The following is a 22,024-nucleotide window of genomic DNA, read 5'->3' as shown; positions in this document are numbered from 1 at the left end:
TCAATTCAATAAAAATTTATTTTAAGTGCCTACTATATACCAGACACTGTGCTAAGTGTTGGAGAAATAAAAAGAAGCAAAAGACAGGCCCTGACTCAAGGAATTTACAAGGAGATAACATGCAAACATATATACAAAAGCAAGTTTTATACAAAATATATATGAAATAATTAAAAGAGAGAAGGCACTGGAATTAGGAGGGAGAAGGAAGATTTCCTATAAAAAAGGATTTTATTTGGGACTTAATGGAAGCCTTTTAATACAAACATTATAATCATCCTTCTCTGAAATCTATTCTTGGGAATTGGATGCAAAATGCCCTTTTAGGAGAAAGTTTTTTCATCTTTTTGGCACTAATACATTTTTAGACAAAAAGAATAAAACTATGTTCCAGTTCTATGAACATTGAAAATTTATCCCAAGGCTGATTTCTTTTCCAAACTGGATAACTAAAGAATGTTATTGACAAGGGAGGGAAAAAAAAAAAAAAAACTTTCTCTAAGATATTACTAGCAAAATTATTTGTAATAACAAAAAAAAAACTGCCAACAATCAGCAAAATGGGGAATAGATATACAAAATTGTAGTATATTAATATATTGGAATATATAAGAAGTAACAAATATGAAGGATACAAAGAACTGGGGGGAAATGTATGAGAAATGATACATAATCAAGAAAGCAGAACAAAAATAACAGTGTACAATCTGGGTAGATAATATGGGAGAGGAAACAAGACTAGGAAACTCATGTTCAAAATCTGGGCTCAGGTCTTCATAAGACTTACCATAAGACAAGGTGTTGCAGTGAATAGAATTCTGAGCTTAGAGTCAAGAAACCCTGAATTCACATCCAGCCAGATACTGGTGATCTAGGGCAAGTTATTTAACTGCTGAAAGCTTGCCTCAGTTCCCTCATCTGTAAAATGGGGATAACAATAGTATTTACCTCCTAGAGTTGTTTTTAGGGTAATACAGTTATAAAGTTTTAATACAGTGCCTGGCACAAAGTAAATTTTATATAAATATTAGGTATCTCTATTATTCACTCGTTTCATTCACTCATTCATTTATTATGAAATTCTAGACTTGGAGTCAAGAAGATCTGAATTTATTTTTTAAATACTTTTTTTTATTTTCCCAAACACATGCAAAGATAGTTTTCAACATTCACTTTTGCAAAACCTTGTGTTCCAAATTTTTCTCCCACTTTCTTCTTCCTCCTCTCTCTTAGACTACAAGCAGTCTTAAAGGTTAAATATGTATAATTCTTCTAAGCATATTTCCATATTTGTCATGTTGCACAAGAAAAATCAAATCAAAGGGGAAAAATTATGAGAAAGAAAAAAAAAGCAAGCAAACGACATAGTATATACTCTTTGGGCATAGCTCCAAATTGCTGTCCAGAATGACTGGATCATTATACAACTCCACCAACAATGCGTCAGTATTCCAGTTTGCCCGCATTCCCTCCAACATTTATCATTATTTGTTTCTGTCATCTTAGCCAATCTTAGAGGTATGAAATGGTACCTCAGAGTTGTCTTACTTTGCATTTCTCTAATCAATAGTGATTTAGAGCATTTTTCATCTGATTGGAGATGACTTTAATTTTAGAAGATCTGAATTTAAATATGGCCTTAAACACTAAATGTGTAATCCTAAATCACTTAGTCTCTCCTCTGTCTGACTCAATCTTTTCATGTATAAAATAAAGATAATGATAATACCTATTTCCCAGGGTTGTTGTGAGGATAAAATGGTAAATACTTTGCAAATATTAAAACATTATATAAATGCTACCTAATTATTATTATGTTGTTGTTGTTATTAGCTTGACCCTGGACAAGACATTTAACTGCTTGGTATTCCAGACAACTCTTTAATACTAGAAGTTGCAGAATAGCTATCCATCTGCCCTGGTACCCCACTCTCCAGATTAATGACTGCTTCTCCAACAAGTCACTATTATACTTATTCCATACTTCTCCCCTCTTCACCAACCACCTAGCCCCACCTAATCAATAGATATTTTCTTCAGCCTTTCTCACCCCTCCAGTTCTAGTGCAATGATTCATGATCTTAATTAACTTTGCTTGCTTTGTTCTTGGTATTCTTAAATAAGCTTTCTTAATCTACTCTCACTTTGGTCCCAATCTTCATTCCTTTAACTTTCTGGGCCAAAGTGCTTCTGCCTGGCCACCACTTTTTGATTATTCTCCCCTTTAAAACATAAGCTCCTTAAGGTCAGAGACTTCCTTTGTTTTTATCTTTGTATCCACTGTGCTTAGCAAACAGTAAGAGTTTAGTAAATTCATTTATTGGCCAAAGGAGTTTGCAAAATTAATAAATTCTTTATACTTTAGGAGTTTCCTATGCCAAAGAAATGCAAAATTAGTAAATTCTCTATACTTTAGGAGTTTCCTATACCAAAAAAAAAAAAAAAAAAGATCTTGACACCACCACTGCTTTAATGTTCCAACAATTCAGTAATCAGTATGGATACCCACAGCAATCAGTTCAGCACCTATGAGTGCCAGGCTTTGGTCAATACAAGAACAAAAACAAAATAGTCCTGGCTTTCTAGGAGCCTAACATACTTACTTAACATCAACTAACTTATTACAACATGTAAATTCTATATCTATACAAATAAATAATTTTGTGGTAGGGAAGAAGAGGCATCGGTAGCTGGGGGACCAGGAAAGGCCTCTTGTAGCAGTTGGTATTTATGTTGAGCTTTAAAGGAAGCAGAGAGTTTTAAGCTTAAGCTTCTGTGTATGTCATTTTATTATTGTTTGAGCATTTTAATAATTTTATTTCTTGATGGTTTAATTTATTTAAAAAACAAATAAAAAGAATAACATAATAATATTGACTTAGGACTGAAGTAAACTCAACCCAACTTGGAAGGTGATAATAAGTCTATGCTTAAGGATTGAGGCCACTAAACTTCTGATTTATATTTTAGAAAGAATCTAAAAACAAAGGGGGGGGGGAGGAAGGAAGAAAGAAAAAAGAAAAAAAAAACACCCTGTATTTAACACCAGAATGGTAGAAAGTAGAAAAGTAAATATATTTTGCCTTTTTAAAAAATGGGTATATAAAAATTAATTAAGTTAATGTGGTATGATTTGTCTTTTTAAAGATTACAAATTCAAAGGCTCTTCATTTAATAAGATTCTTGTATTTCGACATTTATGTAGAGAAGTTAGGGATTCACCAACTTATTTTGCCCTTATCTAAACCCATGTGTAAGATATTCCATTTATAAATGAAACCTACTTAATTATATGTTTAAGTCAATATAAATATTTGAAACATTTCCATCAGTTTACCTGCTATTCATCTGGCTGTATAGTAGACAGTTAAGTGGCATAATGGTGATTATGTCCAACTCAAATGGAACTGGATCCCTGCCTGCATATTGACTTAGGAAACCATAAATTAACATTATCTCTCTTGTATTTTTATTTATTTAGTTAAACATTTTCCAATTAGATAATAATCTGGTTTGGGCCTACTCATTTTTTCTGCCAACAATATGAAACTGTGGGTACTGGAATAGAGCTTTAAATAAGGAGTTAAAAAGATCTGATATCAAATCTTATAGTAGACATTTAACTATATTTGGGATGCTGGGCAATTCACACTTACACTCATCTTAAAAATGTAAATTAAAATAGCATCTACTTCCTAAAGTTGTTGTAAGGATGAATTGAGATGACATATAAGGTACTTTCCTCAATATACTAGATAAATGCTAGCTAAAATTATTTTTATTATTATTATATATCTGATCAGCATACCTAGTATATATAAGTATAGTATATATTTTATTCTAAATTATTTTGAGTCTGAATCAAATTCACTGGAATTCATTTTTATTTCATTAGGCAGAACAACAACTAGTGGACTGTGCTCAAGATTTTAACAATCATGGATGCAATGGGTAAGTCACCCCTGAATCAGCAGTTCCTAGATAGACAAGACTTCTTAAAATACTTTAGTGTTGCTCAAACTTATGAACATGTCCAGTTTTTCTAACATGAAGTCTATAGTGGGTAAAAGATGAAATGACTGAGGAAACAAAGGTTCAAGCTTCTGCATATATTGATTTATTAAGCAGGGCCTGCCACTTCTCCAAATGCAAGAGGAAAAAGACTTTTATACATTTAAAAATATTCATTGAATAAGACAAACTAACTAAAGGAAACAATACAAAATTAGATAATCTGATTTCTAGTTAGAAGAAAGATTAGGGACTTTACAAGTTGGGAAGGGAGAGCAAACAAGTGCAATTCCTTAAAATTAGAAAAAAGAAGTATCCTACTTCATCCAAATGTCTGTAAACAATCAAAGGAACATGGAAAAAAAACAACTTATTGATTTGTACTGTGTCAGTTTTAATATAAGATATAGGTTGCTTGAGATATATAATTGTGAGAAAACTCTTTGCATCAGCCTTTGGATCTGACCAGGTTTCTGATTGCCATAACCTAGATTATCAGTTAGAGTATCTAAACTGCAAAGAGAGGTAGTCCCTTCCAAATCATTCAGGGCTATGTTCAAACAGTATAATAAGATTTTCTCCAATTCCCACAATTGAAATAAGTTTTCTTACAAGACAGAAACTGAACAAGACCTATAATTTATAGAAAGGAAACTGGACTAATTCAAGTCTCAATATGGAGTCAGTGTGGCTCACCCAATTCCCACAGTTAACTACTTTCCCTAACTTCTCGATTCCCTTAAGCCTTATGCTACACCACTCATGTGGTGTGGAATGAAATGGACTCTATTTTAGACAAACTGACCATATTCAAAAGCCTGGATTACACATCAATCTCAACTGCTTTTGAATTCAGCATTTCTCATTTTGGATTTAGTTGTACTTATCCTCCATGACTTATGAATGTTTTGCTGGAAACCAGTCTGTAGCACCAGCTAGAGAATGACCCAGCCCAAGAAATCTATAATAAATTGTCTTCTAAGTATATGTTGATTTCTGTTGCTGTTTTAAATGTTTACTAGCATTGATTTTTATCAGTACCAAGTTAAAGTCTTGTAATATATTTTTTTATAAACCTAAAAGCATTCATACAAACTAACATTAAATTATAATAGTGAAGTGTTTCTTCCTATGCTATGCCCAGAAGCAGGTAAGAAAGATTATAAAATATATTTTTGTGCATGGTCTATACAGAGATTTGTTTGCTTGATAATGAACATTTGTTATAAGAGTCTTATGTTCCTTTTCTAGAAAGGGAAGAAAGAAAATAAACTTTTATTAATTAAAAAAAGGTAAAAGCACAGTACTGAAAACTAAGCCTTGTTTCTCACTTCTGTCAAGGTCATATGGATGACTTGGCCAAAACACTTAACACTGCAGAATATTAGTTACCTCCTCAATAAAATAACAATAATACTTATATGTAACCAACCTCACAGGCTGTTATGATTATTTGATAAGATTAAGATTTGTGAAATCATTTTATAGAGCATACAAAGAAGTTTGGATTTTATTTGAGTTTTTATAGGTTTTTTAAAAAATTTTCTTTGTTTTGGATACTGATTTATAATTTCATTGACCAGTCCATCAATTAGAATTTTTAAGTGCTTACTATATGCCAAAATCACTGGAAAAAACAAAACAAAACAAAACAAGACCTGATGATGGTAAAGATGGAAGGCAAAAAGAGAGACAATAAAGGTAGATAGGTAGTATCATGGAAACAATGAACATGAACTTCAACAGACTTTGACAGATAGTGGTGGATAGAAAGACCTATAATCCTATGGTCAATAGATGAGTCAGACACAATTGAACAACAATAAATGAACCAAGCAATGTGTTGAACTTTGAAAATACAACTTAAATATAAAGAAAGGCAGACTCTGCTTGCTCTAAAGGAGATTTCATTCTAATAAGACAAGATTAGGCCTAAAAGAAAGAGGAAGAAGAAAATAGAGGATAAAGGAAATTTGATGGGCTAAAGAGAAATGGGACTTGGCTGATCCAGATCCCCTTCTTAATTAGTGTGTCTGAGAATATCCATCCATGCAGAGGGAACGACACAGGGGAACAAGGTACTGCCAATGTGGGAATTCTTGGAGCTCTTCAGGAAACCCTAGGTACTTTCTAGTGGGGAATAAAGTATAGAAACTTACCCCATGGATTACCGGTTGACATATCATCTGATATTTATAATCTTATGTGGTACCTAGGTTAAGCAATTTGCCTACAAGAAATTAAATATGAGAGGCAAGACCTTAACCTTTGTCTTTCTGACTCTAAAGGTGATATTCTATCCATTATCCTTAGATATTTTTTCAAAATAAAAATACAAAAATAATAATTTGCAGAGGTTTTCACAACGTATTTCTAGTCCTGACCTCTCTTGAGTTCTGATCACCAGGTTATTTATAGATGCCTACAGGAAATTTCCACATTGATTATCCTACTACTTTCTATATTACTCAAACAATCCCCCCCCAAAAAAAATACCATACCTATCTCTGTAACATGTTTATTTTTATCAGTAGCAACATCATTCAAGCAATGTCATAAAACTCATAATCTTTTTTTTTTTTAAACTAATTCTTCTCTTCCCTTCTATACATATCCAATCAGTTACCAGGTCCTCAAAACCCTTCTTTCAAAAGATGCTTTTGAATATCTCTATATTCCTACATGGTAAAATAATATTTGTAACTTTTTCAGAAATTAAAAGAAAAATACATAGACAGAAGGTACAGGTGTGAGATGACTATAATGAGTTGGTATCAAAAAACAAAATTATGAAGTGAGAAAGAAGATTGAAGAAGAAAGAAGAGGGAGATAAAATGGGATAAATTATCTCACATAAAAGAAGTGTGAAAGAGCTAATACAGTTTAGGGAAAGACAGGGGTAGGGGAATGGCAAGCAATACTTGAAATTGGTGCAAAGAGGGAATAACATACCTACTCATAGAAATCTTTATAGGGATATAAAAAGGACAGGAATAAAAAAGGACAGGGGGTGGGGAGAGACCTGATTAAAGGAAGGCTGGTTTGGGGAAGGTAGTGATCAGAAATAAAACACTTATAAAGAGGAATAGAGTAAAAGGTAAGAGAGAGAAAAAGATAAGGGGAAAATGGTTTGGAGGGAAATAGATAATGTTGAGATTGGGAAGGGACCCCAAAAGGTTGGGATCACAGACTGGTGTCATGAAGTGTCTCAAAAGAATTTTCAGGCTTGAATTCATTTCCAAATCAAGGGGAAGTTTATTGTAATTGTAATGCCAATTGAAGCAGTCTAAATTCCAAGAGAATTTAGCAAAGAAACAGAAGGAGACACATTTATCTAATTCATGCCATTGATATGCCAATTTTATGGCCTAGAAGTAAAACCAAAGAGTGGTCTCCAGAATTTGGTTATCACTGAATAGCAGACAGTAATGTTTGTAGCACTATGTTAAGGTCAGAAGACTTGAAATCATTGACAGACATATTGTTAAAATAATAAAAAATTGAATGGGAATAAAAAAGAATATATTCAGCAGTCCAGGCTACCTACACAAAAATTGTCCATATATTCAGGCAAAAACCCCCACCAAATACAGAAAAACAAAAGTATTAAATGCATTTTTTCAGGACAATGGAAAGAGATTAAAAATTAATTGGTAACTAAATAATTTAATTCTAAAGAAAAAGTGAGTCAAAGAGCAAATCATACAAAAATTACATTAAAAAGAATAGTGGCAATGACATAACATACCAAAATTTATGGGATACAGCCACAGCAGTACTTAGGGGAGAAGTTATATTTCTAAACATTTATGTCAGTAAAATAAAGGGCAAATCAATGAAAGGGGTTGGAACTAAAAACTAGAAAGAGAACAAATTTTAAATATCCAATTAAACAGCATATTGGAAATCCTGAAAATGGAAAGAGAAATTATCTTTTGAAAGCAAGAAAACCAACCACTGAATTGGTTTTCAAGGGGTGAAAAAGACAATAAAATAGATAAGCCATTGATTAATTTTTTTTAAGGGGATTTCTAGGGCCAAGATAGTAGAGTGAGGAAGTATAGTGGGCCAGAACTCTGAAGGGGTGTACTTGAATCTAATACAGCAGGGTGCTTGCAGTTAAGTACCTACTCTGTGTGAGATGATGGTTCTCTAAGCACATACTTGATGTAATGTAATGATGTAGTCAATCTAATTGGCATATACTTAGGGTAATATGGAGATGTGATGTTCTACAGCTGCACATGCCCAGTGTGGTATGGTAATGTAGTCCTGCTGGGATATTTAAGGGAGTCCCAGAGACAGAGGGCTCTCTAGGTTGTGACAATCTCAGCCACAGAGAAGACTTCAGACTCCCATCTTTGATCAGCCACGTGGCTGCTTTCCTGCCTCCTTCACTTCACTCCACCACTAAGCCCAAGACCTTGGGCTGATCCCCAGGCCCACCAGAGAGCTAACCCAGACTTTATAAGGAAAGAACCCTCTGAAGCCTGCCCCAAATTTCCCTCCAAGCAATTTTAGAATTACCTCAAAATTAGTCTAGGAGCAAGGAAGCAATTTATTAACACTACAGGAAAGGTCTGCCTCACTGGGTAGGAGGGGAGAGATCCAAGAGCTGCAGAAGCAGCTGCCAATTTCACAGCAAGGGGCCTGCAGCAAGGCTCCAAGCCTGGGGCAGTCCAGCCTTAAAATAGTACAGGTATAGACCAAAATCTCACACCTTATATATTTTGACTAAGGTCAAAATGAATCCATGATTCAAACATAAAGGGTAATACTACAAGCAAGAGAACAAGGAATTTGGATTTATAGATAAGAGAAAAATTTAGGATCAAAAAGTAGATCTTTTTTTTTTTTTTTAAAGTTGTTTGCACAAACAAAATTATAAAGAAAGCAGAAAACTGGGGCTGGCAGGGGAAAAAGGAATTTTGCAACAAGTATCTGTGGTAAAAGTGTCATTTATCAGATATATACAGAATTGGGTCAAATTTATAGAAATATGAGTCATTCCCCCAACTGATAGCTAGAAGATATGAACAAGCAGTTTTAAGACAAAAAAATCAAAACTATCTAAAATCATATGAAAAAAATGTTCAAAATCACTATTGATTAGAGAAATGTAATTTAAAATAATTCTGATTGGCTATTATCTATCAGATTGGCTAATATGAAAAAAAAAAAAAGGAAAATTATAAATATTGGAACAGATAAGGGAAAATTGAGACACTGATACACTGTTAATAGAGTTGTAAGCTGATTCAACCATTATGTAAAACAATTTGAAACTATGCCTAAAAGGCTATAAAACTTTTTACCATCTGATCCACAAATACCACTGTGAATTCTGCATCACAAAGAGATTTTCTTTAAAAGGGGACCTATTTGTACCAAAAAATTATTTATAGCAGTTTTATTGTGATGGTTAAGATTTGGAAATTTTGGGGATGGTCAATTGAGGAATAGCTAAACAACTTGTGGCATATGATTGTAAAGGGATGATTTCAGGAAAACCTGGAAATACATGAACTGATACAAAATGAAGTGAGCCGAACTGGGAAAACATTGCACATGGTAAAAACAATATTGTACAATGAAGAACTGTGAAGAACTTACTAATTCTCAGCAATACAATGATCCAAGACAATTCCAAAGGACTCGTGATGGTTTTCTTTCCTTCTTTTCTGTTCTTATTTGAGTTTTCTTGCACAAAATGACTAATACAGAAAAGTTTTACATGATTGGACATATATAACCCTTATTATATTGTTAACCATGTCAGGGAGAAGGGAGGAGAGGAAGGAAGGCCTAGAATTTAGAACTCAAAACTTTTTTTTAAAAATGTTAAAAATTATTTTTACATGTAATTGAGGAAAAAATAAAATATTTTTAAAAGTCTCTCCATCTTGCCTCTTGCTTTCTTTCTATTCCCTCAGCCATCAGAGACTCCTGCCTAGATCATTGAAGATTTTCTGCATAGTAGGAGCTCAATTTAGTTTGTTGACTTGTTGAATAACAGGAGCTGTGTAACTGGTCTGTTCACTCTGTTTTGTTTCTTCACCTCCCATCTTCTGTGTCACTGGAGATTTAATTCTAAAAAACACACTGCTTTTGCCATGTCCCTCTTCAGTTTAAACATCAGCAGTATCCCTTGGTTGCCTACAAAATTGTCTAAAATTGGCTAGCCAAAATTCAAGTCTCATCAACTTGAATTTGGTCAATCAGTAAAAATCCAATTTCAGGAAGTTCCAGCCATGCTTCACTTGTCTCCTCTATATAGCTAACATTTATGTAGTGCTTTATTTTTCTAGTTACATGTAAAGATAGTTTTCATATTCATTTTTTTAGTTCAAGTTGGTTCCATTAAGTTTACTGTTTTCAAGAAAATAAAGGTAAATATTCTTACATTTATATTAATATGCAGCAGCAAAGCATTCAATTTAAAAGTTAGGAGACAAAGGGCTTCACAATCCACAAATGCTGTTATTGGATGGATATATTATTGCAAATGTGAAAAGTTCATTTAAGTATACTATAACTTTCATTTAAGGGAAAAATCAATTGTTGTATGAATTCCTACATGTGTGATTACTAATTTATCCAAATTACCAATTATCCAAAATTTGTTTTGTGGTTATAAGCTTGTCATTGAATTGTTTTACAGGGGTCTCCCAAGCCAAGCTTTTGAATATATAATGTATAATAAAGGAATTATGGGAGAAGACACATATCCTTATGAAGGAAAGGTATTCTTGCTATCTAATCTAAAACAATATTGTTTAAAAAAAAGTTGTACTATATATAATTGATTCTCAATCTTTTTGTTGTTTTAAACAGGATGGCACTTGCAAATTCCAACCAAACAAAGCCATTGCTTTTGTCAAAGATGTGGCCAACATAACAGCTGTGAGTACAAAAGGGTAACAGTACCATGGGAGTGATGCTCAAAGAAGTTTCTATGACTAAATCTCTTTTCAACAAAACAGTTGTGCCAATTTATTTTATTGTATAGGTATTCACAATAGAGGCAAGTAGATGATAAAGTGCTACAATACTAACTCGAAGAGGAAGGAAAACCTGAGTTCAAATGTGTCCTCAGGTACTCAATGTCTGAGACTAAACAAGTCATTTAAATTCTGCCTCAGTTTCCTCACCTATAAAATAGAGATAGTAATAACTTCTGCTTTCCAGGGTTGTCATAAGAACCAGTAAGATATAAATTGTATATCACATTAATACTTATATTTATAATATTATGTTATAAATATTAAAGTGATATATAAATAAATACTAGCTATTATTAATTTGCTCTAGTGAGGATGTAATAGTTCTTGAATACTTTTGTTATGAAAATGTTTTATAATAGTGGTATTTCTTATAATGACATATCAACTGACATGTTTGTAATATGGTATAACTCCATATTTCCTTATTGGTTCAACCTCTGTCTGGCATAAATACTAATTAACCAGCTGGTATGGATAAATAGAAAAAATCCATTTTGGAGATGAAATTAATTGATTGGATATTTATAATGTCCATTTTACGAAAACTTTGATGATACAAACTAAATTCTGAATTGTATATTATAGCTGTATAAAAAGTCATCTGCTTAGGGAAAATCAGTGATCTCCTGGGCAAATCTGAGATATCATCTGTCAGGTATAAGTAATCAATAGAATAATAAAAAACATTGCTACACATGGATAAATACTATATTTAATAAAAGCTTTGTTGATTGGTACATTGGTAAAATGAAAGGTGTTAATTGTAGTTTTCAGTTAATTTTGCTTTCTATTGCTTTTTTGGGATTTGGTGTCAAATGATCTGCATGAAAATCATTTTTCAACTCCTGTTTGCTACCCATGTGACCTTAAAGAATTCATTTCATCTTTCTGCTCCTCAGTTTCCTTATCTGTAAATGAAGATGTTGCAATAGTATGGGGTCCATAATGTGTCAGAGTGTCTGTGAACTTTTTTAAAAATATTAATATTTTTTAAAATTTCCTTTAATTAATGACTTTATTTCTTTTGTAATCCTATATATTTTCTTTTACGCATTTAAAAACAAATATTCAGAGAAACAGTGCATAGACTTGATCACATTGTCAAAGAGATCCATACTACAAAAAAGGTTAAGAACCTATGGAGTAGGTAATATCTAATGTCAGAAATATTATGTTTAAGCCTGTGAACCTCATACAAGCTTTAAAGAAACAGGAAGACAGAGCTCTGACTTTTTCTTCAATTAAAAGAAATAATAAGTAGCATCTTTATTCTAACTCCATCACACCTCTTTTCTAGTTAACTTCAACATGGCTGCAAGTTACAATGATCAATTAGTATCAGAGAAGATCCAAAATATCATTTCTCACGTCACTCTCTTTATGGTCACTCTCTTTAGATTGAGCTATGACATCCAGTAATCTAAAGACAGATTTTGTATAAGTGTCACACTTCTATTGAATAACATTTTCCCATCACTGGGGGGGGAAAGTATATAATTAACAAAGCAGATGCATATTTAGCTGATATAACTCAACTACTAGTACTTGGAAACAAAGCAAAAAGACACATGCCCTCTAGTGTCTAGTGTGTTTCTTTTCTCTTGTTTTAAGATGAGGGAGAGGCTAATCTTTTCCTTTGGGAGTTTTCATTTTGAGTTGTGTTTTCACCAGGGATGTACATCTAATGATGGTCTATTATTTTTAAGCAATAAACAAAGGGGAAAAGGAATGAGAAAGCCCAAAATAAAATGTATAATTCAGAGTATTTTTTCCCTTCAGTATGATGAAGAAGCTATGACTGAAGCCGTGGCCCATCATAACCCTGTCAGTTTTGCTTTTGAAGTGACTGATGACTTTCTGAGCTACCATAAAGGCATATATTCCAAGTGAGTTTTTCCTCACAAAAAAGAACAAAGAAAAAAATTACCTAATAGTAGTTTTCAGTAATCATTTTCAAGTCATATTTTGTTATGAATCCCTAAAAGAAAGCCACAAATACTACTTTTTTTTTTTTTTTTTTTTTTGCAGGACCTGAGGCAAAAATAAAACTTAGAACTCCAAAAATCGCAATGAGAATTCTGTGACCACATTACCAGTTCACTTGGCAAACTCTATACTCTCATAAAAGGAACCTAAGGATAGAAAAGGAAACCAGTGAACAAGTTCTAAATTCTAGGAATTTCACTATACTTGTAGCCATCTTTAAGAATAAATATGATTCATAAGTTGTGTAATTAAGATAACGTGAATCCCTTAAGCAGGATTCTTGATGGCAGAATATAAATTCCTTGAGGACAAGCATTATTTTTTTTTTATGTCCCCAATGTTTAACAGTGTATGATATATGGAAAGCACTAAATGAAAGTTTATTGCATTGAATTCGCTTCAACTCAAGGTTCCTTTTGAATAGCAAACTCCCAAAGATTCTTGAAGACTTTTAATATGATAGTAATAGTAAAAATGAATAGCTCTAACTTTTATATATTTTTTATCTTTGATTTATTTTTCAGCCCCAAGTGTTCTAAAAGTCCAGATAAAGTCAATCATGCAGTACTTGCAGTTGGATATGGAAAAGAAAATGGAATACCTTACTGGATTGTGAAAAATTCTTGGGGCACATCCTGGGGGAATAATGGGTAAGGAACTCCAGATCATTTAACTAAATTATCTATAATTAATTAAAATTTTTCAGGCTCCTGACAGTTCCTGGTGCCTATGTAAAGTTAGCTCTTTTAGTACTTAGGACAAGAAGGGCCGTCATCACAGATTCAATTCCCAAATAAGCCTTTTAGTTTTTGCGTGACATAACATCCATGAAGGACAACCAATAAGGAAAGAAAGTGTCATTTTTTAAAAGTGAATTATTTTGGAAAATAAAATAAAAATATTAAAAGCAGGAAGGAAAACAGTGTATATCATAAAGGTTCTCAGTTACAGGTCTCAAACAAACCAAAAAATGAGTATTATTGGTGATGTGCATATAATACCTTTAACTTTTCACAGAAGTTACCCATCCGTAATTTTATAATAACATTTGGGAGTAGCAAAGTAGATAGTACTATGGCTGTTTTATGGCTGTGGAAATGAAACTCAGAAACATTTTCTGAGTCCTAATCCTTTTTTCACTGAGAATTGCCTCCTGTGGCACTGCTAATTTAGCTAATTATTTAATAGGATCATAATAGGAAGCTTTTTCCTTTTTTATTAAACTGCTATAAATTTATAATTTTCTAAATATACATAGGGAAGTATATGATTTTGTTTCCTAGTCAAGATGTAACTTTCTGGTATTTGGGGAAGTTTTTTTGTTTGTTTGTTTGTTTGTTTGTTTGTTTTTTGCCAGGCAATCAGATTACCCATGATCACAGAGCTAATAAGTGTCAGGTTCTGCTGACTCCAGGACGAGTCTATCCACTGTGCCGCTAAATTTCTGAAAAATTTTTCTCGAATAACTTTCCATTTCAGAACTAAATTTAAATTTATTTTTATAAGGAACTCAAAGCCTTTTTCAGACACCTATTCACCAAAGTTAGCTACATTCTTCTAAAGAAGGGCAGCATAGATGATATATATAACTAAAGTTACAATGAATTATTAAGTAATAAATTTAAGTATTTTCATCAGTATTTATTATTATGGTGTTTAGAAGCCCGCTTAGTATAAAAGTTCTTGTATCTGATCTTGTATCTGAGTAATAGTGTCCAGTTTTAACTCAAAACACATAACCCAATTTATTGTTATTTATAGGGATATAGCACCTTTATTCCTTCCAGTCCTTGGTTGATTAGTTTTAGTCACAAAACAAATTATACCAAAAAACTAAAATAGATTATTTAATGATTTAGTATCTTCATAACTCCTTATTGGGAAAAATAAGAAAAGGGATTATGGATGGGTTCATCAGGAAAAGTAACTTTCACTGTTAAGGAACAGAAGAGAACTTAAACGTATTAAAATGACTCATCTGTACTTTGCACAGGGGATTTCCTAGATACTACAATATTCAAAGCCTAGTACTTTTAATGAATAAAATTGAAAGACAAAAGCCCTTGAGAAAGATGGAAATATATGACTTTTGGAATATAGCAAAATGTGATGGTTAGGAGATCAATAATGCACCAAAATGTTATTTTCTCTTCCCATTCCCATAAATACCAGTGTTTCCCAGTAGAAAGCCACAAGTTAAATATCTATGAAGAACAGTTTGTAAGAGGAAGAGAGAATGGGATAGTTTCCCTGTTTTGACATCCCCTCTCCTTCTTGCCCACCCTCTCCACCATAGTTTTAAGATACCATAGTCTTCCCTTGTGCAGCATATGTACATTTGATTCTATGTGTTTATGAATTCTAGCAAATTCCATCCCTTGTTGGCAAGAGCATTCAACCTATCTCTGAAAGAAACTGTCATATATCTACCCAAGTGACTTGGGTTGAAGAATATTTATTTAAAGAACTTTCCTAAAACCAAAGATCTGTGATTTGCAGTCAAAGAGTTCCTCATTTTAAAAAAGCAGAAAGATTTAAACTAAGCTCTCTGGTAGATAGGCCACACTAGAACTTAAGGTTCAACAGTTTTCTAGTCACATAGGAAACTCAAAATAAATTTTACTTACACATGAATATTGGAGCCTGAGAATATATAGACTTGTGACATTATATACATCATTTTAGTACATCTCCCATTTCTCTTAACTTTTACATGATTTAGTCAAGAACAGGAGGAAGGGCTGTTAAAATATATTTTGTTCTGAAAATTTTGTGACCCTTTTTTTAAGAAAAGTAAAAATTTCCACAAAGATTAGGAATCCTTAATCTAGCACTACATTCCAGGGACCCAGTACTTTATGGTCCCCTTTGCTTTTCATTAGTCATCACCAATATCTACAGGAATCATTGCTTGTCCCAGACAGATGTTTTATGCTCAGTTATCTCCTTTTCCATGATTTTTTGATTTTTAGGACACATCCCTCTTTTGAGAGTCAAATGATTGCTTTTAATACAATTAAGTCTTGTGATCTCCTAATTATATGAAGCTTCTCTAATTCTCATTTCTCTTCTGATTATTCCAGGTATTTCCTTATTGAGCGTGGAAAGAACATGTGTGGTCTTGCCGACTGTGCATCTTATCCTATCCCACAAATGTGACCTACAAATATATAGGAATGGACAAAATTGGAAAAAAAAGTGTGTTCTGAAATACAACATATTTTGAAAATGAATGAACATATCCTAAGTGAATGAACCCTGAGTTTTAAGTTGACTGTGAAGTCTCTTGACCTTCTGAGAAAAGACTCTTAGGGAAGTCAACTTTGTGGAATAGGAAGTTTTTCAACTCATTTCTATCCATGTAATGTCTATCTAAGCACTGCAGTCAAGTAGTAATTCATCCTTTTTCTTACCTTGCCTATTAAAGCTTTCAATAAAATAGTCACTGGGTAGCAAACTGCCCCCAGGGATTTTGACACACAAGCATTTAAGTGTGTCAAGAGGTAATAAAAGCACCACTTTTTTTACATGGAAAACCACACAAAACTGTGGTGACCATTTCAATCTCAGGTAATTTTTATTCTTTTGACAGCAAGTTTCTCTTTTTAAAAATCAAATGTATTTTAAAGCAATATATGATTTTTTAAATCTATTTTTGCCATATACTAGTTGCTATTTTTAAAAAAAATATTTTGATATAAATCCATTTGATCAACAGATACTCATTAGATTTTAAATCATTTTGGTTTAGAGTCAATTTGAATCAAAGGTAAAATCTGACTCAAATGAAATTGAGGAAACCTGACCACTGATTCATCTTGCCTTTGAGCAGGCCTCAGAACTTCTTGCTGTTTACTTCCTCATTTATAAATTAGGGTGATGCATGTGATAAAATGAAACATTATAGAGAGTTCTTCAGAACTCTTCCCATATAATTTTCATTTGCCTTACTAAGCATCACAGCAATGACACCAAGGAATTCATAGCCAAAATGTCATTTTATTGGGTCTGAGATTCTATTGCACACAAATAAACTGAATAAAGATACTTGTTTCACAATTTGTTTCATTCATTCTGATCTTTTTCTATAAGTTATATTTGTTAAAAATACTTTATATACCAGTATTTGAAATAACTATCATCAAAAACTCTTTATGTAATTTGGAACAGATGTTTTGTGCCCTGAAAGATTTCTAAACATTACTGAAATAAATCATGAGGTTACAGTTTGGATAAAAACAGTCTTAATGAGATAGTAACTTGGATTTTTGGTCTACAAGGCTAAGCACAGTATTTACTGAGAAGCTACAGCAAAAAGAGGTTGGGTAAAAAGCATTAGAAATCCCCTACCCATTATGCACTGCCAATTTCCATGACACCAGCATCCAGATCTTGGCAACATCTTCTGTAATATCACTAATGATGGGGTTTAGGAATGGAGAAGAGATGGTTTTGATTATTACCATTCCTAGCTCTGATTTCGGCTGCTATTGCTTCCATTTTCCCCCCAAAATCCAAAATGTTCTGTAAATCACTAGGCAAAGGGCCTGATCCCAAACCAATCCTAAAACATTACAGAGGCCCTACCACCCTATTTCCTTGGAACTTTGACAGTTCCTGACTATGTAACATCAGAGATGGAAGGAGAAATTTTTTAAAAGATCCAAACATGAATACAACTTAACTGTATTACATTATTTTTTAATCTATTAGAGCCTCCCTCTCCTGTATGCTGATAAAGCACTAAGCTGGATATGGGTTCCATGGGTATTGAGCAAAGAAGGAAGCTACAAGAATGTACTTCCTGCTTTTTTCCTTTAGTCTCCTAGTTTGACTTTCAGTCATGGATACCCAGTTTTTCTCTCCTCCTCAACTCCTGTGGTCATTCTAGGGTTCTTAAATATGTCAATGTTTCCTCAAACACTATTCTCATAGTTCTTCAGCTTGCTGATTTGACATGACCTATTCTTCTATCATATTTTAGTCACACATAAAGATGGTCATATTCTTGGTCTTTCCATCACCCACAAATTGACCACTTCCATATTCATGAACTATGAAATTTCCTTGACTAATCACAGTTTCTTGTCGTTCCATCTCTCCCTCTTCCTTGAAGATTCAAACCCTATTCTTCATCTACACATTGACTTCCAATTCTTCAACATTTCAGTTCTTTCCCAGGTTATTACCCCTCTAATAGCCACATTCCCCTCTTTTTCCCATTTTAACCCTTGGTGAACCAATTCAAAACAATACTTAATCATTCCCTACCAAACATTAGTCTTGGGTGAGTCCCGCCATTATTATGTTTCTTGAACATTTTTTATTGAGTTATTTCAGTTGTGTCCAACTCATGATTCTGTTTAGAGTTTTCCTGGCAAAGATTCTAGGGTAATTTGCCATTTCTTTCTCTATAGCTCATATTGTAGATAAAGAAATTAAAGCAAACATGGTTAAGTGACTTGCCCAAGTTCACCCAGCTAATATCGGAGGGCAGAATTGAACTCAGGTCTTCCTAGGCCTGATGTTCTATCCACTGTGCCACCTGTCTTCTTATACACTTAGTGCTGAACAAAGCTGGAGAAAATAATGTAATCATGCTGACTAGGCCCACTATAAATTTAAGTTACATTACATCACTTGGGTCTTCCTGAAAGACAACCTTTTTACACTTCCCTAATTAATTTACTATCCCACTTACCATAACTAGCTCTTCCAAGCCTTTTCATTCTTCAAGCCTATGACTTCCCTTCCACTCCATGTTCTCAGCTGAGAACCTTGCTTCCACAGTTTCCTGAAAAAAATAAATAAATAAATATATATATATATATATATGCACTGTAAGTTTCTCTTCTCTCTTCATCTCATATCATTCAGATATGCCACTATATCTTCCTTCATTCTCAGTCTCAGATGATGAGATGTTCTTTCTTTCTAAGGCAAACTCCTTTACAGGCACAAGTGAGCCCATTCCATCCTATTTTCTCCAGTAGCTCCTTCTATTATCCTTACTTTTAATAATCATAGATTTCTATTTGTCTACTGAATAATTCCCTACTGCCTACAAAATATTCAAATACCTACATCCTTAAAAAACTCAATTGATCCCTGCTAGCAAGCATTCTGTATCTCTCTTCTTTTTTGTTGTCAAAACTCCTAAGGCCAAATAGAATATGTTTTCTCCATTTCTTTTCTTCTTGCTCTCTTAACTCTCTTACTTCATCATTTTTCCAAAGCTTCTCTCTCCAAAATTATGTCTCCATTATCAAATCCAAGGCCTTTTCTCAAACCTCATTTTTCTTAACCTTTCTGCAGCCTTTGACACTGATTCTCCTTGATTCACTCTGGTTTTGCATGATTCTCTCCTATTTATCTGATCACTCCTTCTTGATCTCTGCTAGATCTTCATCTAAGTCATATTCACTAAATTATTCCAGAGGGCTCTGTCCTGGGCCTATTTTTCTTCTCCTTTTATATGATAATATCAACAGCTCCCAATATTTCAATTATCATCTCTATGCTGATGATACTAAAATCTACTTATTCAGCCCTAACCCCTGGGTTGAACTCCAGACTCATGTCTCCAACTATACAATGGGCTGTAGACATCTGAAATTCAAAATGTTCAAAATGGAACTTATTTTTCTCACTTCTCTCTACCCTATCCTTTTACTGCCTTCTAAAATTTGCTTCCTCCTATCTTTCTTATTGTTGTTGATGGCACCACATCCTTCCAGTCACTCAAGTTCACAATCTAAGTGTCATCCTTCATCTCCCTTCACTTTAACTCCACCCCCACCCAATGTATCACCAAAGTTTGTTCATTTTACCTTTGAAGTATTTCTCATATATGCCCTCTTATCTTCTGACACTATCACTACCCTCTTTACTTCACAACCAGACTATTGCAATAAGCTGATGATTTGTCTCTATTTTCTAAATCTTCATCCTCCAATCAGCTATAAAGTGACTTACTAAAGCTCAAGTCTGACCATGTCATCTCTTACTCAATAAATTCCAGGAGTTCCCTAACTCCTAAAGTATCAAGTATGAAATTCTCGACATTCAAATTTTTTATTAATTTATATTAATAATATATGTTAATATATTAATAAAATATATTAATTATATAATATTAATTTATATGTCACCCTCTACTAAGTCCCCCTAACATACCTTTCCAATTTTCTTATACCTTACTAACATGCATATACATACCAAATACTCAGCTATTTAGTAACACTGGCTTCTTACTTGTAGTTCCTTAAACAAAAATCTCATCTTTAAACTCTGGGCATTTTCATTGGCTGTCCCCCATATTTAGAATGTTCTCTTTCCCTATCTCTGCCTCCTGACTTCCTTGGTTTCCTTCAAGTCTCAGTTATTATTCCACTTTTTGCAAGAATCCTTTCTAAATCTTCCTTAATAATATTAATGCCATCCCTCTGTTGATTATTTCTTGTTTATCCTAGATATAGATTGTACAAGGTTGCTTACATGACTCTGAGACTCCTTCAGAGCAGGGACTGCCTTTTAACCTTTCTCTGTATCCCCAGCATTTAGCACAGTTCCTGACATAGAGTAGGTGATTAATAAATGTTTATTAATTGACTAGCTACAATCTACAAAGATTGTTCCAAGTTTTGCCTTTTAAAACATTAAGAAAAACATGTGATTGTTAAACTGTGAAATTTCCCTAAAAAAGGAAGACTTTTTTCAGTCCCTTCCCCATCAATGGGTACCTTCTTCATTTCCATTTATTTGCTATTAAATAAAGAGGCATTATAAATATTTTCTTACATTTGGGTCATTTTCTTATTTTTGAATTTTTTTAGGAACGTAGATCTAATTATATACCACAATAATTTTTCTTAAAAGCTCTTAATACATCACTCCACTACTTAAAAAAATCTTTACTGACTTTCCCTTGTCTGTTTGTTTTCTTTTTAAACTAGATTTAAATTTTCTTCAATATAGAAAGTTCCCAGCAACAAGCTACGATATAGATCAGCATCTGTTCTACGACTTCTAGTTTTAATTGTCTGGGCAATGAAAAAACAATTGATTTTGGCTAAGGTGGCATAGCTAATATCTAACAGAAACAGGATTTTTGCTCCAAAACCAGCTTCCTATTTTTCCTGCCAGCTGCTTTTTTAAATTTACTTTCATAAAGGGGCAGCTAGGTGGCACAGTGGATAGAGCACCAGCTTTGAATTCAGGAGGATCCGAGTTCAAATCTGATCTCAGACACTTAACACTTCCTAGCTGTGTGATCCTGGGCAAGTCACTTAACCCCAGCCTCAAAAAAAAAAAAAAAAAAAAATTTACTCTCATAAGAAATTTTCATTAATGCTGAATAAAGTTCAAACTCCTTAGCCCTCTCAAATCTAGCTTCAAAGTGGCTTTGCAACTTTACACATTATTGCCCATTCACATACTTTCCACTTCAATCAAACTAAGTTGCTAGGTAGCCAACAAATGTATTCTAAATTTTCCCACTTTTGCTCATTATAGTTCTGCAAGTCTGGAATTTCACCACAACTCCACTGACTAAAATCCTGACTGTTTTTCAGGATACAAATCCTCATTGAAGCCTATGAAACTCTTATCCATAAATAGACATCATTTCTTTTTTTAATTTTAATAGTTTTTATTTACCAGATATATGCATGGGTAAATTTTACAACTTTGACAATTGCCAAACCTTTTGTTCTAATTTTTTCCCTCCTTCCCCCCCTCCCATGGCAGGTTAACCATTACATGTTAAATATGATAGAGTATAAATTAAATACAATATATGTATACATACCAAACGGTTGTTTTGCTGTACAAAAAGAATCAGACTTTGAAATAGTGTACAATTAGCCTGTGAAGGAAATCCAAAATGCAGGCGGACAAAATTAGAGGGATTGGGAATTCTATGTAGTGGTTCATAATCATCTGCTAGAGTTCTTTTGCTGGGTGTAGCTGGTTCAGTTTCATTACTGCTCTATTGGAACTGATTTGGTTCATCTCATTATTGA

The 22,024-nt window shown here is 33.2% G+C and overlaps 1 protein-coding gene across 1 annotated transcript in view; it reads left to right on the top strand.

The window, feature by feature from the left end:
* CTSH (cathepsin H) overlaps positions 1-17,060 on the top strand; it is a 42,231-nt gene extending 25,171 nt beyond the window's left edge. The window contains exons 7-12 of the mRNA XM_074295210.1: positions 3,896-3,951; positions 10,673-10,754; positions 10,846-10,914; positions 12,795-12,901; positions 13,526-13,651; positions 16,085-17,060. Of these exons, the coding sequence (XP_074151311.1) occupies positions 3,896-3,951; positions 10,673-10,754; positions 10,846-10,914; positions 12,795-12,901; positions 13,526-13,651; positions 16,085-16,160 (516 nt within the window). The 3' untranslated portion in view covers positions 16,161-17,060. The remainder of the gene's footprint in view (positions 1-3,895; positions 3,952-10,672; positions 10,755-10,845; positions 10,915-12,794; positions 12,902-13,525; positions 13,652-16,084) is intronic.
* The last annotated feature ends 4,964 nt before the right edge of the window (positions 17,061-22,024 follow it).

The sequence above is a fragment of the Sminthopsis crassicaudata genome, chromosome 2 (genome assembly GCF_048593235.1).
Source record: "Sminthopsis crassicaudata isolate SCR6 chromosome 2, ASM4859323v1, whole genome shotgun sequence".
NCBI lineage: Eukaryota > Metazoa > Chordata > Mammalia > Dasyuromorphia > Dasyuridae > Sminthopsis > Sminthopsis crassicaudata.
This window is presented reverse-complemented; position numbering and strand designations above follow the sequence as displayed.